This window comes from Suricata suricatta, chromosome 1, assembly GCF_006229205.1.
Source record: "Suricata suricatta isolate VVHF042 chromosome 1, meerkat_22Aug2017_6uvM2_HiC, whole genome shotgun sequence".
Classification (NCBI taxonomy): domain Eukaryota; kingdom Metazoa; phylum Chordata; class Mammalia; order Carnivora; family Herpestidae; genus Suricata; species Suricata suricatta.
Window position 1 is genome coordinate 123,758,069 of NC_043700.1, and position 14,484 is coordinate 123,772,552.

Consider the following 14,484-nt stretch of genomic DNA (forward strand, 5'->3'; position numbering starts at 1 on the left):
GCTAAAACTGCAGTTAGGTTGGGTATTAAGACTTGGTTTACTGGGGCACCTGGGTAGCTCAGTCAGCTGAACATTGGATTTTGGCTCAGGTCATGATCTCATGGTTCATAGGTTTGAGCCCTGCCTTGGGCTCTGCGCGGACCACTAGCTCAGAGCTGTAGCCTGCTTCAGATTCTGTGTCTCCCTCTCTCTGTGACCCTCTCCTGCTCGTGTTCTGTCTCTGTCTCTCAAAAATATTTTTAGGAGCGCCAGGGTGGAACAGTCGGTTAAGTGTCCGACTTCAGCTCAGGTCATGATCTCACGGTTCGTCGGTTCAAGCCCCTCGTTGGGCTCTGTGCTGACAGCTAGCTTGAACCTCTCTTCAGATCCTGTGATCCCTTCTTTCTCTGACCCCCCCCCCCCATCCCCCGGTCATGCTGTCTCTCTCTCTCAAAAATATTTTTAAAGAAAAAATAAGACTTGGTTTACTGACATAGGTCCTGAATGTAAGTGATTATATTTAGGGCCTGTGGTTTTCTTTTTAACAACATGTTTATTTTCCTCATACTGGACCATCACTAAAAGTTACCTAAATACTAATAGTGGATTAATGATGTCATTTGCTCTTCCCTGTTAAAAGAGGTATCGTTTCCCATTTTTTCACTAAGGCTAATTGGTGCTTAGAAAAAGCTTAAGAAACTTACTCATCATCACAAAAGATCTAGAATCTGAGATATCAGGAAGATATGGCAGAGTAGGAATATCCTGAACTCACGAAGTCCCCTGGACACACCAAGATAACAGCTACATATGTTATCTGGCAGAACAGACTTTCCATAGTTAATCATAAGAAGGAGGCCACGTGGAAGAATGTAGAAGGCAGACACATAGTTGGGAACCAAACCCTCCAATGAGACCAATCACAAATGGGAAGGGTATCACAAATAGAAGAAATAAGATCAAACCCCATCCTAGCCCCGGGGGATCAGCCCTGAGAAGATGAGTCCCCCATAACATTTGGCTTTGAAAACCAGCAGGGCTTAATACCCAGTGCTTTTCAAATCAGTAGGCATAGTTCTGGGAGAGCAGGAGGGTGATAAGATACTGAATCCCTGTCCTTAAAAAAATCAGCATGGTAATTAACCAAGGGAAGTAAAAACATAGAAGCAGCAGTTTATTTGTGTGTGTGTGCGTGTGTGTGTGTGTCTGCTAATCTCAGAACATGTGGTGAAGGGGCAGGGATCTTCAGGAGAATTATTCAAGAATAAAAGTGCCAGAAGTTACCATTTATCTTCCTCCTTGCAAGACTAGATAACTGGACACTTGCAAGAATCAATGTGAACACTTCCCACCTCTCTTGCTAGTACCATGTCCCCGTGCCCGCGTTTCCCTGCAGACTCACCTTATGCAACTCACCTGTGTCAAAAGGGCATCCCTCCAAAGCAGTCCTGCTCTCAACACATCCTGGAAGCACCCCCGTGGTCATTGCAAAGAGATTTTTTCCCTGACGATGAGGAGGAAAAAAAACCCCCACATATGCCAGTAAACCCACAGTTCCAGCACCTGAGCCTTTTAGCTGGCTATGCAGGGAGAGCCTTTTGGCCTTTTTTCATCTGCAGCCCTGGAAGACATACTGGGTGCAGACATCTGGTTTGACTGCCAGCCTTGTCCACCATAGAAAGCCCCTCACGGGCCCCACAGTGAGAGAAGTTTGCTGTTTGGAGCATATGCACCTGTGGCAGACAGACTCAGAGCAGACAGCAAGCCTGCCTGCTGACATGTCCCACCTAGAAGGTATAGCATCCTCAGAGAGACTTTTCAACAGCACAGCAACCAAATACTGATTATTGCATCCACAGCAGGCAAACTAGGTCATTACAGCTGACTTGACTGAAGGCAAATGCAGCTCAGCCACAGCAGGGCACACACACAGCTCACGCTGGAGACACTCCTCAAATGCCTAGTTCTGGTGACCAGGAGACATTGTGCTACAGGCATCAAAGGACTTTTTCACAAGGCCACTACTACCAAGACCAAGAAACACAGCTGACTATCCTAATGCATTGAAACAAATACAGAGAGTGAGACAAAATGAACAAACAGAGGGTATGTCCCAAAAGTAAGAATAGGACAGAAGCACAGCAGAAGAGCTAAATGAAATTGAGATAAGCAATACGCCTAACAGAGAATTCAAAATAATGATCATAAAGAAACTCACTGGACTTGATAAAAGAGTAGAAAAATCTCATTGAGACTTTAAAAAAAAATGTAGAAAATTTTAAAAAGAACCAAGTATGAAAAACTCAGTAACTGAAATTAAAAAATATATACTAGAGGGAATCAGTTGAAGATTAGAAGACACAGAAAAATTAATCAGCATTATGGAAAACAAGGTAAGGGAAAGCAAGATAAACAGCAAAAAGAAAAATTTTAAAAATGAGAATAGGTTGAGGAAACTCAGCAACTTCAAGTTTAATATCATTTGCATTATAGAGATATCAGAAGGAGAATAATAAAGGGGACAAAAATTATTTGAAAAATTAATAGCTGAAAGCTTTCCAAATCTGGGGAAAGAGACAGATCTAGGAATACAAAGAAAACTCGCCATATTCACCACGGAGGTCTACACCAAGGCAAAATGTAAAAATGACAAGAAAATAGTGATAAACAGATAATTTAAAAAGCAACAAGAGAAAAACAGTTATAAACAAGGGAAAGCATAAAAGGCTATCAGCTGATATTTTAACAGAAACTTTGTAGGCCAGAAAAGTGTCAGGATACAGTGAAAGTGCTGAAAGAAAGAAACCTTCAATGAACAATACTATATCTAGCAAGGTTATCATTCAGCATGGAAGAAGAGATAAAGAGTTTCTCTGACAAAAAAAAAAGTTAAAGGAGTTAATCACTATTAAACCAATCTTCTAAGAAACATTAAAAGGAATTCTTCAAATGGGGAAAAAAAGTCATAACTAAAGTATGAAAGTTATGGAAGAAAAACATTCATAAGTAAATGCAAACATATAATAAAAGTAGATTATTTATAAAACCAGAATGGAGGTTAAAACACCAAAGATAAATAAATTATACCTACAAATATCAGTCAAGGGATTCACAAACTAAAGGATGGAGAATATATCATATATATGAAAACTGGGGAGTGGGAGTGCTGTAAAAATTTAGTCCTTTTAGAATGAGTTCAACTTAGCTGACCATCAACTTAATAGAGACTACTGTACAAATAAGATGTTATATATGAACCTAATGGTAATTGCAGATCATGAACTTAAATATATAAAAAGGAGAAAGGAAACCAGGCATAACACTTAAGAGAAAGGAAACCAAGCATAACATTAAAAAAGCCACCATACCCAAAGGGAAGAGAGCAAGAGAAGAAGAAAGGAACAAAGAATGACAAAAACAACCATAAGCCAAGTTACAAAATGGCAGTAAGTACACATGTATCAATAATTACTTTAAAGCAAATGGCCTAAATGTTCCAATGAAAAGATAAAGGGTAACTGAATAGATAGAAAACAAGACTCATCTATATGCTGTCTATAAGATACTTACTTCAGACCTAAAGACACATGAAAATTAAAGGTCAAAAAATGGGAAAACATTTACTATGAAATTGTAAATGTAAAAAAGAACAGGGGTAGTAACACTTAACAAGCAAAATAAACTTTAAAACAAAGACTGTAGCAAGAGACAAAGAAAGGCACTACATAATGATAAAGAGGATAAAGCAATTGTAAATACCTCTGCACTCCACATGGGAGTACCTATGTACATAAAGCAACTATTAACAGATAAAAAAAGCAGAGCTGGACAGCAGTACAGTAATAATCGAGGACTGTAGCATTTCATTTGAATTAGGGGACAGATCATCCAGACAGAAAGTCAACAAGGAAAAAGTGATTTTGAACAATAGATTAGACAAGATATATATGAATATATGAATATAGTGTATCTAAAAACAGAAGAAAATACATTCTTCTCATGTGCTAATGTAAAATTCTCCATGATAGATCACATCTTAGGCCACAAAAAAAGTCCCAATGAGTTCAAGAAGAAAGGAATTCTTTCATGTATCTTTTCTGACGTGAATGGTATGAAACTAGAAATCAATTACAAGAAAAACTATGGAAAGAACATAAATATATGGAGGCTAAACAACATGCTACTAAACAATGAATGGGCCTACCAAGATCAAAGAGGAAAAGTAAACAGAAACAAATGAAAATATAACAGTCTAAAATCTTTTGATACAACAAAAGAAATTTGAAGACAAAAGTTTATGACAATATAGACCTGTCAACAATAAGAAAAATCTGAAATACCACCAAACTTATACCTAAAGAAGCTATAAAAAGAAAAATGCAAATGAATAAAATGGAATAATAAAGATTAGGGCAGAAATAAATGAAACAGAGATTAAACAATGGTAAAGATTAATGAAGCAAAGATCTGGCTCTTTGTAAAGATCAACAAAATTGATAGACTCATCAAGAAAATGGGGAGAACTCAAAATTAGAAATGAAAGAGAAATAACACCATAGTAATACAAAAAATCATAGATAAATATTATAAAAAATTACATGCCAAATTGGAAAACATAAAAGAACTAGATAAATGTGTAGAAAAATATAACCTTCCAAAACGGAATCAGGAAGAAACAGAAAATTTGAACAGAGTGATTACTAGCAATGAACTTGAATCAGTAATCAAAAACTCTCAAACAAAAACTCAGGACAAGATGGCTTAATAGGTGAATTCTAACAAACATTTAAAGAGTTAACAACTATTTTTCTGAAAGTATTCAAAAGAAAAAGAAGAGGGGGAAGGGAGACAATGGGAAGGTGGAGGGGAATGAAGAGGATGAGGAGGGACAGAGAGGCAGGAGGAGAAGGGAGGAGGAGGAGGAAGAAGGAAAAAAAAGAAAACTTCCAAATTAATTTCATGAGGCCAAAATTACTCTGATATCAAAACCAGAGAAAAACACTGCAAAAAAGGAAAACTACAGGCCAATATATCTGATGAACATAGATGTAATATCCTCAATAAAATATTAGCAAAAAAATTTGATAATACATTAAAAAGTCATTCACCACAATAAATTGGGATTTAATCCAGGGATACAAATGTTCAGTATTTGCAAATCAATCAGTATAATACATCACATTAACAAGAGAAAGGATAAAACCATATAATTATCTCAATAGATGCAAAAAAATTTGACAAAGTATAACATCCACTCATGATAAAAATCCTCAGCAAAGTTGGTCTAGAGGGAACATACTTCAACATAATAAAGAATATATATGAAAAACTCTCAGATAATATCATATTCAATGGAGAAAAAGTGAAAGCTTTTTCCCTAAGATTAAGAACAAGGCACGGATGTCCATTCACCACTTCTATTCAACATTGTACCTGAAGTCCTAGCTGTAGCAATCAGACCAAAAAAATATATAAATAAATAAAAAGCATACAAATTGATAAGGAAGAAGTAAAACTTTCACTATTTGCAGATGGCATGATACTATATATAGAACACCCTAAAGAATCCACCAAAAAACCATTAAAACTGATAAATGAATTCAGTAAATTTTCAGGATATAAAATTAATGTATAGAAATATTGCATTTCTATACACTAAAAACATAGCAGCAGAAAGAGATAGTAAGAAAACAGCCCCATTTACAATTGAACTAAAAAGGATTAAATACTTAGGAATAAACTTAACCAAGGAGGGGAAAGACCTGTACTCTAAAACTATAAAACATTGATGAAAAAAATTGAAAATGACACAAATAAATGGAAAGAACTCATAGAAGAATTGGTATTGTTAAAATATCCATACTACCCAAAGCCATCTACAGATTCAATACAATCCTTATCAAAATATGAATGTCATTTTTCACAGGACTAAAACAAATAATTTTTAAATTTGTTTGGAACTATAAAAGACCCCAAACAGCCAAAGCAATCTTGAGGAGGAATAAAGCTGGAGGTATCACAATCCCAGAGTTTAAAATATACTACAAAGCTGTGGTGACAAAAGAGTGTGGTACTGGCACAAAAATAGACACATGAATGAAGCAAAGAGAAGAAAGCACCCAAACAAGCCCATGCTTATGGGATCAATTAATTTACTACAAAGGACACAAGAATATATAGCAGGGGGGAAGAAAACAGTCTTCAGTAAGTGGTGTTGGGAAAACTGGATAGCTATATACAAAATTATGAAACTGGACCACTTTCTTGTACTATAAACACTAAAATAAACTCAAATCAATTAAAAACCTAAATGTGAGACCTGAAACCATAAAACTCCTAGAAGAAAACATAGGCAATAATTTCCTTGACATCAGTTGTAGAAAAATTTTTTCAATATGTCTCCTTAGGCAATGGACTCAAACCAAAAAAAAAAAACAAAACAAAAACCTCGAGACTACACCAAAACAAAATGCTTTTGGACAGTGAAGGAAACCACCATCAACAAAACAAAAAGTAGCCTATTGAATGGGAGAAGGTATTTGCAAATGCTATATCCAATAGGCCTTAATATCCAAAGTATATAAATACCTTATACAATATCAAAAACAACAAAACAAAAACAGCACAATCAAAAAAATGGGTAAAGGACTTGAGTAGGCATTTTCCCAAGAAGACATACATATGGCCAACAGACATGTGAAAAGATACTCAACATCAGTAATCATCAAGGAAATGCAAATAAAACCATAATATTTATTACCTGACACCTATCAGAATGGCTAGAATCAAAAAGTCAAGAAATAAGTGTTAGCAAGGATTTGGAGAAAAAGAACCCTTGTGCACTGTTGGTGGAAATGAAAATTAGTGCAGCCATTCTGGAAAATATTAATAGTATGGAGTTTTCTCAAAAAATTAAAAGCAGAAATACCATATGACCGAGTAGTTCTACTAATGAGTATTTGCCCAAGGAAAATAATAACACTAAAACTAGTGCATAAAAGATATATGCACCCTTATATTTATTGCAGCATTATTTACAATAGACAATATGTGGAAGCATGGCTATTGGAAAAATATCCATGGAAAAATGAATGTATAAAGAAAGGTGTGGTGTATATATACACACACACAATGGTGTATTAGTCATGAAAAGGAATGAAATGTTGCCATTTGCAACAATATTGATATATTTAGAGGGTATAATGCTGAGTTAAATAAGTCAGACAAGAAAAACCAATAGCATATGTTTTCACTCATATGAGAAATCTAAGAAACAAAAGAAATGAATACAGAGACAAACAGACTCTGAAATTCAGAGAATGGGTGGTTGCCAGAGGAGAGGTGGGTGGGATAATGAGTGAAATAGGTAAAGGGGATTAATTTTGAAGTTATAAAATGAATATGTCACAGAGATGAAAAGTATAGCATAGAGCATATAGTCAGTGAGATTATAACATTGTCTGGTGACAGATCGTGATTACACTCATCATGGTAAGCACTGATTAATGTAGAGAATTGTTGAATCCTTATGTTGAATGCCTGAAACTAATATAAAACTATATGTTAATTACATTTCAATAAAAAAGTCTAAAATCTAGAGAAGCTAAGATTTGAACTCAAGTTTTGTGATGCTACAGACCTCATATCTAACCACTATTCAACAGAACCTATATTTCTTGATTTGTGCTAATAAATCTATAGAAACAATATCTTTATTCCACATTTAGAAGTAAGGTATTTTGGGGAGTGTTTATATTTTATTTCATTTATAAAATAAATGGGTTTTTTTGGTTTATAAAAACAGAGGGCAGCTCAGCCCTGTTAATGTAGGCATGAGCTATAGTTTGACCTTCTCACATGGGCATCCATTTCTTTTTCCTTCTGCCTTCCTGTCAGTCACTGATGAAGACAGGAAGAACTATTATTTGCACAAGGAATGTTTTTAAACGTAAGCTACATTGTCTGAGGGACTATTTGATCTCTTGGAGTAAGTCCATTTTAGGCTCACATTGCCCTCTCTGCTTTTTTAATTTTCATTGAACTTTATCTTTTTATAATCACTTTACTGGAATCCATGCAAAACAACAAAAGGTATTAATAAAAGATACTAGTTGAGACATGAGTTCAAGTTGAGTTTTATGGTATCTTCTTTCTAAGGATAGAGGTGTGGGAAATTTGTGGATCATGCATTTGGTGTATACATATGTAGATATAGTTTCAGTTTTGAAATTTCAGAAAACAATTTCTTTGCCAACACTTAAAAATAAATTATAAAATATGTACACTTTTACATTACAAATCGTTATATAACTTACAAAAAAGTAAGAACATAACTACCTGATAAAAAGTACTTTTAATATTTTGTTGGGTTTTCTTCAATCTTTTAGCTTTGTATCTGCATTACTAACTGGTTATGTCTGTAATATATACAATTTTATATCTTTCTAAACATTGCATCATGAATATGTTCTCACTTTATTATATAATTCTCATGTCATAGGAAATGTGTATCTTCATATTTATTGATATATGAATTATAATTTTTTAAACTTTTCCTCTTCTGTTGAACATTTAGGCTAACAATTATTTTTACTGCTGTCATTTTTCCTGTAAGAAAACATATTTGGACTATAGCTTTGGCTGATTTCCTGAGTAGTGAATTACTTGAACAAAAATTTTGTACATTTGTAGGTTAATAATGCATACCATCACAATATTTCTGCAAAGATATTACATAGTTTAGAATGCCAGCAATAATACTAAGGAGTGCTATTTTACAACATTCTTACCATTTTCTATAGAAGATGTTTTCAAAGTGCTTAATTTTTAAAAAGTAAAAAATGGTACCTCATTATATTCCCTTTGTGATTCCCATTTAGAATGAAGAAGGAGGCCCACAGGAAGGAATTCTGGAAGATATGCCTGTTGATCCTGACAATGAGGCATATGAAATGCCTTCTGAGGTAAAACTTTATATACATACAACTCTGAAAATAAACTTCAGGAGTTCAAGTCAGGTCTTTCTAATAAGCAGTATCAAATATCTGTTCACTCAGATTTTCCTTACATTTGTTTTTTGAAAACTATTTACTCTTTAGAGGAATAAATTGGCCAAATCCAGAATATGTTTTGTGAAGACAACTTGAAAACTAAAAATGGTTTTTACATTTGTAAAACATTGTTTATAAAGAAAGAAAAAGCTACAGACACAGTATGTTGTCCACCAACCTAATATATGTACTTGCTTAACCTTTACAGAAAATGTTTGCTGAACACTGCATTAAGAAATTATTTTATTAAAAATGTTACTTTTTTAATTTAAATTTTAGTCAACATACAGTGCAACATTGGTTTCAGGTCTAGAATTCAGTGATTCATCACTTACATACAACACCCAGTGCTCATCACAACAAATGCCCTCCTTAATACCCACCACCCATCCGGCTCATCTCCAACACACCTCTACTCCATAAACCCTCGTTCCCTATCAAGAGTCTCTTGTGGTTTGTTTCCCTCTCTTTTTTTCCCTCTCTTCCCATGAGTTTATCTGTTTTGTATCTCAAATGCCACATATGAGTGAAATCATATGGTATTTTTCTTTCTCTGATTGACTTATTTTTCTTATCACAATACACTCTAACTCTATCCATGTAGTTGAAAATGGCAGGATTTCATTTTTAGATGGCTAGGTAGTATTCCATTGCATATGTATACCAAATCTTCTTTATCCATTTATCAGTCAATGGACATTTGAGCACTCTCCTTAGTTCAGCTATCATTGATATGCTGCTATAAATCTTGGGGTGCATGTACTCCTTTGAATCTGTATTTCTGTATCCTTTGGGTAATACCTAATAGTGCAATCATTGGATCCTAGAGTAGCTCTAGTTTAGTTTTTTGTGGAACCCCATATTGTTCTCCATAGTGGCAGCATCAGTTTGCAATTTCAACAACAGTGCAAGAGAGTTCCTCTTTCTCCATGTCCTTACCAACACCTGTTGTTTCTTGTGTTGTTAATTTTAGCCATTCTGACAGGTGTGAGGTGATATCTCATCGTGCTTTTCATTTGTATTTTGCTGATGATGAGAGATGTTGAGCATCTTTTCATATATCTGTTAGCCATCTGGATGTCTTCTTTGAAAAATTGTCTATTTGTGCCTCCTACCCATTTTCTTAACTGGGTTGTTTTTTGGGGTATTGAGTTTGATAAGTTCTTTATAGATTTTGGATACTAACCCTTTATCTGATGTCATTTGAAAATATCTTCTCCCATTCTGTAGGCTTTCTTTTAGTTTTGTTGATCGTTTACTTCACTGTGCAGAAGCTTTTTGTCTTGATAAAGTCCCACTAGTTCATTTTTGCTTTTGTTTCCCTTGCTTTCAGCAACATGTCTTCTTACTAAGAAGTTGTTCTGGTCAAGGTCAAAGAGATTGCTGCCTCTGTTATTCTCTAGGATTTTGATGATTTCCTGTCTCACATTTATATCTTTCATCCATTTTGAATTTATTTTTGTGTATGGTATAAGAAAGTGGTCCAGTTTCATTCTTCTGCATGTTGCTATCCAGTTTTTCCAACTCCATTTGTTGAAGAGACTGTCTTTTTTTTTTTCCATGAGATAGTCTTTCCTGCTTTGTTGAAGATTAGTTGACCATATATTTATGGGTTCATTTCTGTGTTTTCTGTACACTTCCACTGACTTCTATGTCTGTTTTTTTGTGCCAGTAGCATACTGTCTTGATGACTATAGCTTTTAATATAGCTTAAAATCCAGAATTTGGATGCCTCATTTTTCTTTTTCAGGATTGCTTTGGCTATTCGAGATATTCTGTGGATCCATACAAATATTAGGAATGTTAGCTTTAGCTCTATGAAATATGCATATTTTGATAGGGACTGCATTAAATGTGTAGATTGCTTTGGGTAGCATAGATATTTTTTAAATGTTTGTTTTTCCAATCTATGAGCATGGAATTCTTTTCCATTTCTTTGTGTCCTCTCTCATTTCTATGTAAGTGTTCTGTAGTTTTCAGAGTACAGACCTTTTACCTTTTTAGTTACATTTATTCCAGGTGTCATATTGTTTTTCATGCATTGCAAATGGGATCAATTCCTTTATTTCTTTTTCTGCCGCTTTTTTATTAGTGTATACAAATGCAACCAATTTCTGCACATTAATTGTATATCCTGTGACTTTTGCTAAGTTTATCTATTAGTTCTAGCAAATTTTGGTGTAGTCTTTGGGTTTTCTACATAGAGTATCATGTCTGCAAATAATGGAAGTTTGACTACTTCTTTGCTGATTTGGATGTCTTCCTTCCTTCCTCCCTCCCTCCCTCCCTTCCTTCCTTTCCTTCATTCCTTTCTCTCTCCTGCCTTTCCTTCCTTCTTTCGTTTCTAATTGCTAAGGGTAAGACTTCCAATACTATGTAAAATAGTAATGGTGAAAATGGACACCCTTGTCTTGGTCCTGATGGTAGGGAAAAGGCTCTCAGTTTTTCCCTGTTGAGGATATTAGCTTTAAGTCTTTCATAAATAGCCTTTATGATGTTGAGGTGTGTTCCATCTATCCCTACTTTGTTGAAGGTTTTTATCAAGAATGGATGCTGAAACACTCAAATGCTTTTTCTGCATATGGTTCCTATCTTTTATTTTATTAATGTGATATATCACATTGATTTGTGAATATTTAACGAGCCCTGTAGTCTAGGAATAAATTGTACCTAATCATGATGAATAATTTTTTTAATGTACTGATGAATTTGATTTGCTAGTATTCTATTAAGAATGTTTGCATCCATGTTCATCTGGGATATTGGCCTGTAATTCTCCTTTATAGTGTGGTCTTTATCTGGTTTTGGAATCAAGATATTACTGGCTTCATAGAACAAGTTTGAAAGCTTTCCTTTCACTTCTATTTTTTGGAACAGTTTGTTCCAAAGGAGAATTGGTATTCTTTTTTAAATGTTTGATAGAGTTCTCCTGGGAAACCACTTGGGACAGGACTCTTGTTGGGAGATTTTTTTATTACTGATCAGTTGCTTTGCTGGTTAAGTTTTCTGTTCAAGTTTTCAATTTCTTCCTGTTTCAGTTTTGGTAGTTTGTGAATTTCTAGGAATTTGTCCATTTATTCTGAATGACAGTCTTGCTGGATAAAGACTTCTTGGCTGCCTATTTTTTCCCCTCAGCGAGTTGAATATAGCCTGCCACTTTTTTCTGGCCTGCCAAGTTTCAGTAGACAGGTCTGCTGAGAACCTGCTCTGTCTTCCCTTGTAGGTTAAGGCCTTTTATTCCCTTACTGCTTTCAAATTTCTTTCCTTGTCTCTGTATTTTGTGAATTAGATTATGATATGCTTTGGCAATGGTCAGCTTTGGTTGGGTTTAATGCAAGTTCTCTGTGCTTCTTGGATTTTTATATCTGTGTTTTTCCCCAAATTAGGAAAATTTTCTGCTATAATTTGTTTGAATAGACATTCTGCCCCTTTTTCTCTCTCTTCACCCTCTGGGACTCCTGTGATAAGACTGTTGCTGCATTTTAACACATCACTGGATTCCCTAAGTCTGCCTGTGTGACTCTTGACCTTTGTTTCCCTCTTCTTTTCAGCTTCATTATTTTCCATAATTTTCTTTTCTATTTTACTAATTTGTTCCTCTTCCTTGTCTGTTCTTGCTGTCATGGCATCCACTCGGGTTTGCATCTTGGTTATAGCATTTTAATTTCAGCCTGACTATATTTTAGTTCTTTTATCACTGCAGAAAGGGACTTTCTGGTATCATCTATGCTTTTTAAAAGCCTGGGTAGTATCCTTATCATCGTTTTAAATTCTAGTTCAAACATCTGACTTATCTCTGTATTGATTAAATCCCTGGACGTGAGTTCTAATTCCTGTCATTGCTTTTGGGGTGAATTTCTCTCTCTTCAGAAACTTCCTATGGAGTTTCTTGGTCCAGAAAGGAAGAGATAAAGAAGAACAAAAACAAAAATAAAACACTCCCCAGAAACAAACAAAAAACAACAAACCTAGATTCTGGGCGTGTTTTTGTCTGCTCTTTAAGGAATCTAGATCTAAAAATAAAAATAAAATAAAATATCAAAAGAAAAAATATATGCAATATATGTGAACATAAAATAATAAAAAAGGAATTAAAATAAGAAAATAAATGAAAAAATAATTTAAATGAAGAGTAAACATAAAGAGGAAGCTAGATCTTATTTCCTATGGAGTTCAAGCTTTTTGCACCCCATGATCAGAAGAGTTGATGCAAGAGAATTTGTGCTGGTCTTCTGGGGGAGGGGTCTGTTGCACTAATTCTCAGGCTGACTTGTTTTCCTCCAAATGTGCCTCCAGGGGGCAGGGGCATAGAGCTTGGTGAAGTGGCTCCAGCCTCCACTAGGTGGTGCTTGTTTTCTCCCTGAAGGTTTTCAGAGCTGATGGGTGGGATGACTATGACATCCCTAGCCTTGGTGCTGAAAAATCAGACCGTCCCCCCCCACCCCGACCTCCCCACTCTTCAGGGAACCCTGAGGGAAGAGCATTCAATTATCTCTCTTGTGTTCCCAGTTTCTGTTCGAACCCTGTGTTCACCCTGCCTGTGTCTGAGCATTTTTATCTCAGGCACATGACTAAGTTTCAAAACTCCAAATTGTTTATTTTTTTATTTTTTTTTTATGTTCTTTATTTTTGAGAGACAGAGAGAGACAGTGTGACCAGGGGAGGGTCAGCGAGAGAGGGATACACAGAATCTGAAGCAGGCTCTAGGCTCTGAGCTGTCAGCACAGAGTCCGATGCGGGGCTCAAACCCATGAACTGTGAGATCATGACCTGAGCTCACGCTCTCTCTCTGTCTCTCAAAAATAAATTTAAGGGGCGCCTGGGTGGCTCAGTCGGTTAAGCGTCCAGCTTCGGCTCAGGTCATGATCGCCCGTTCATGTGTTCGAGCCCCGCGACAAGCTCTGTGCTGACAGCTTGGAGCCTGGAGCCTGCTTCAGATTCTGTGTCTCCCTCTCTCTCTGCCCCTCCCTGCTCATGCTCTGCCTCTCTCTGTCTCAAAAATAAATAAAACACTAAGAAAAAAGTAAAAATAAAAAAATTAAAATAAATTTAAAAACTTTTAAATTTTTAAAAAAATAAAATAAATCCCCAAATGAAAGTTTGGATAAATCAAATGAATGTCTAAAAAAGTTATTATTATTTGCCATATATTTCTACCAAGATATTTGCATGGTAAAATAAAAAGCACCCACAAAAATTATAGAGTAGAAATATGATAAATGCATGGTTTGCAACAATTGATGTCTTTCAAGTTAGCATTTTAAACAGCTAATTTGCCTATTTTAATTTGAAAATTTTTTAAAAGAAAATTATCACAAGGAAATTTTAAAATACTTGTAGATTAATAAAGCTGACTCAAGAAGAAATAGAAAATCTGAACAGACCTATACCAAAATAAAGAGACTGAATTATCGTTAAGAAAATCTACCCACAGGGGTTTCTGGGTGGCTCAGTA

General features: G+C 35.2%; 1 protein-coding gene across 5 annotated transcripts in view; it reads left to right on the forward strand.

Moving 5' to 3' along the window:
- Window positions 1-14,484, forward strand: part of SNCA (synuclein alpha) — a 148,586-nt gene that overhangs the window by 131,892 nt on the left and 2,210 nt on the right. For all 5 annotated transcript variants that reach the window (XM_029923968.1, XM_029923798.1, XM_029923748.1 and 2 more), the window contains exon 5: window positions 8,859-8,942. In XM_029923968.1, coding sequence (XP_029779828.1) covers window positions 8,859-8,942 — 84 coding nt within the window. The remainder of the gene's footprint in view (window positions 1-8,858; window positions 8,943-14,484) is intronic.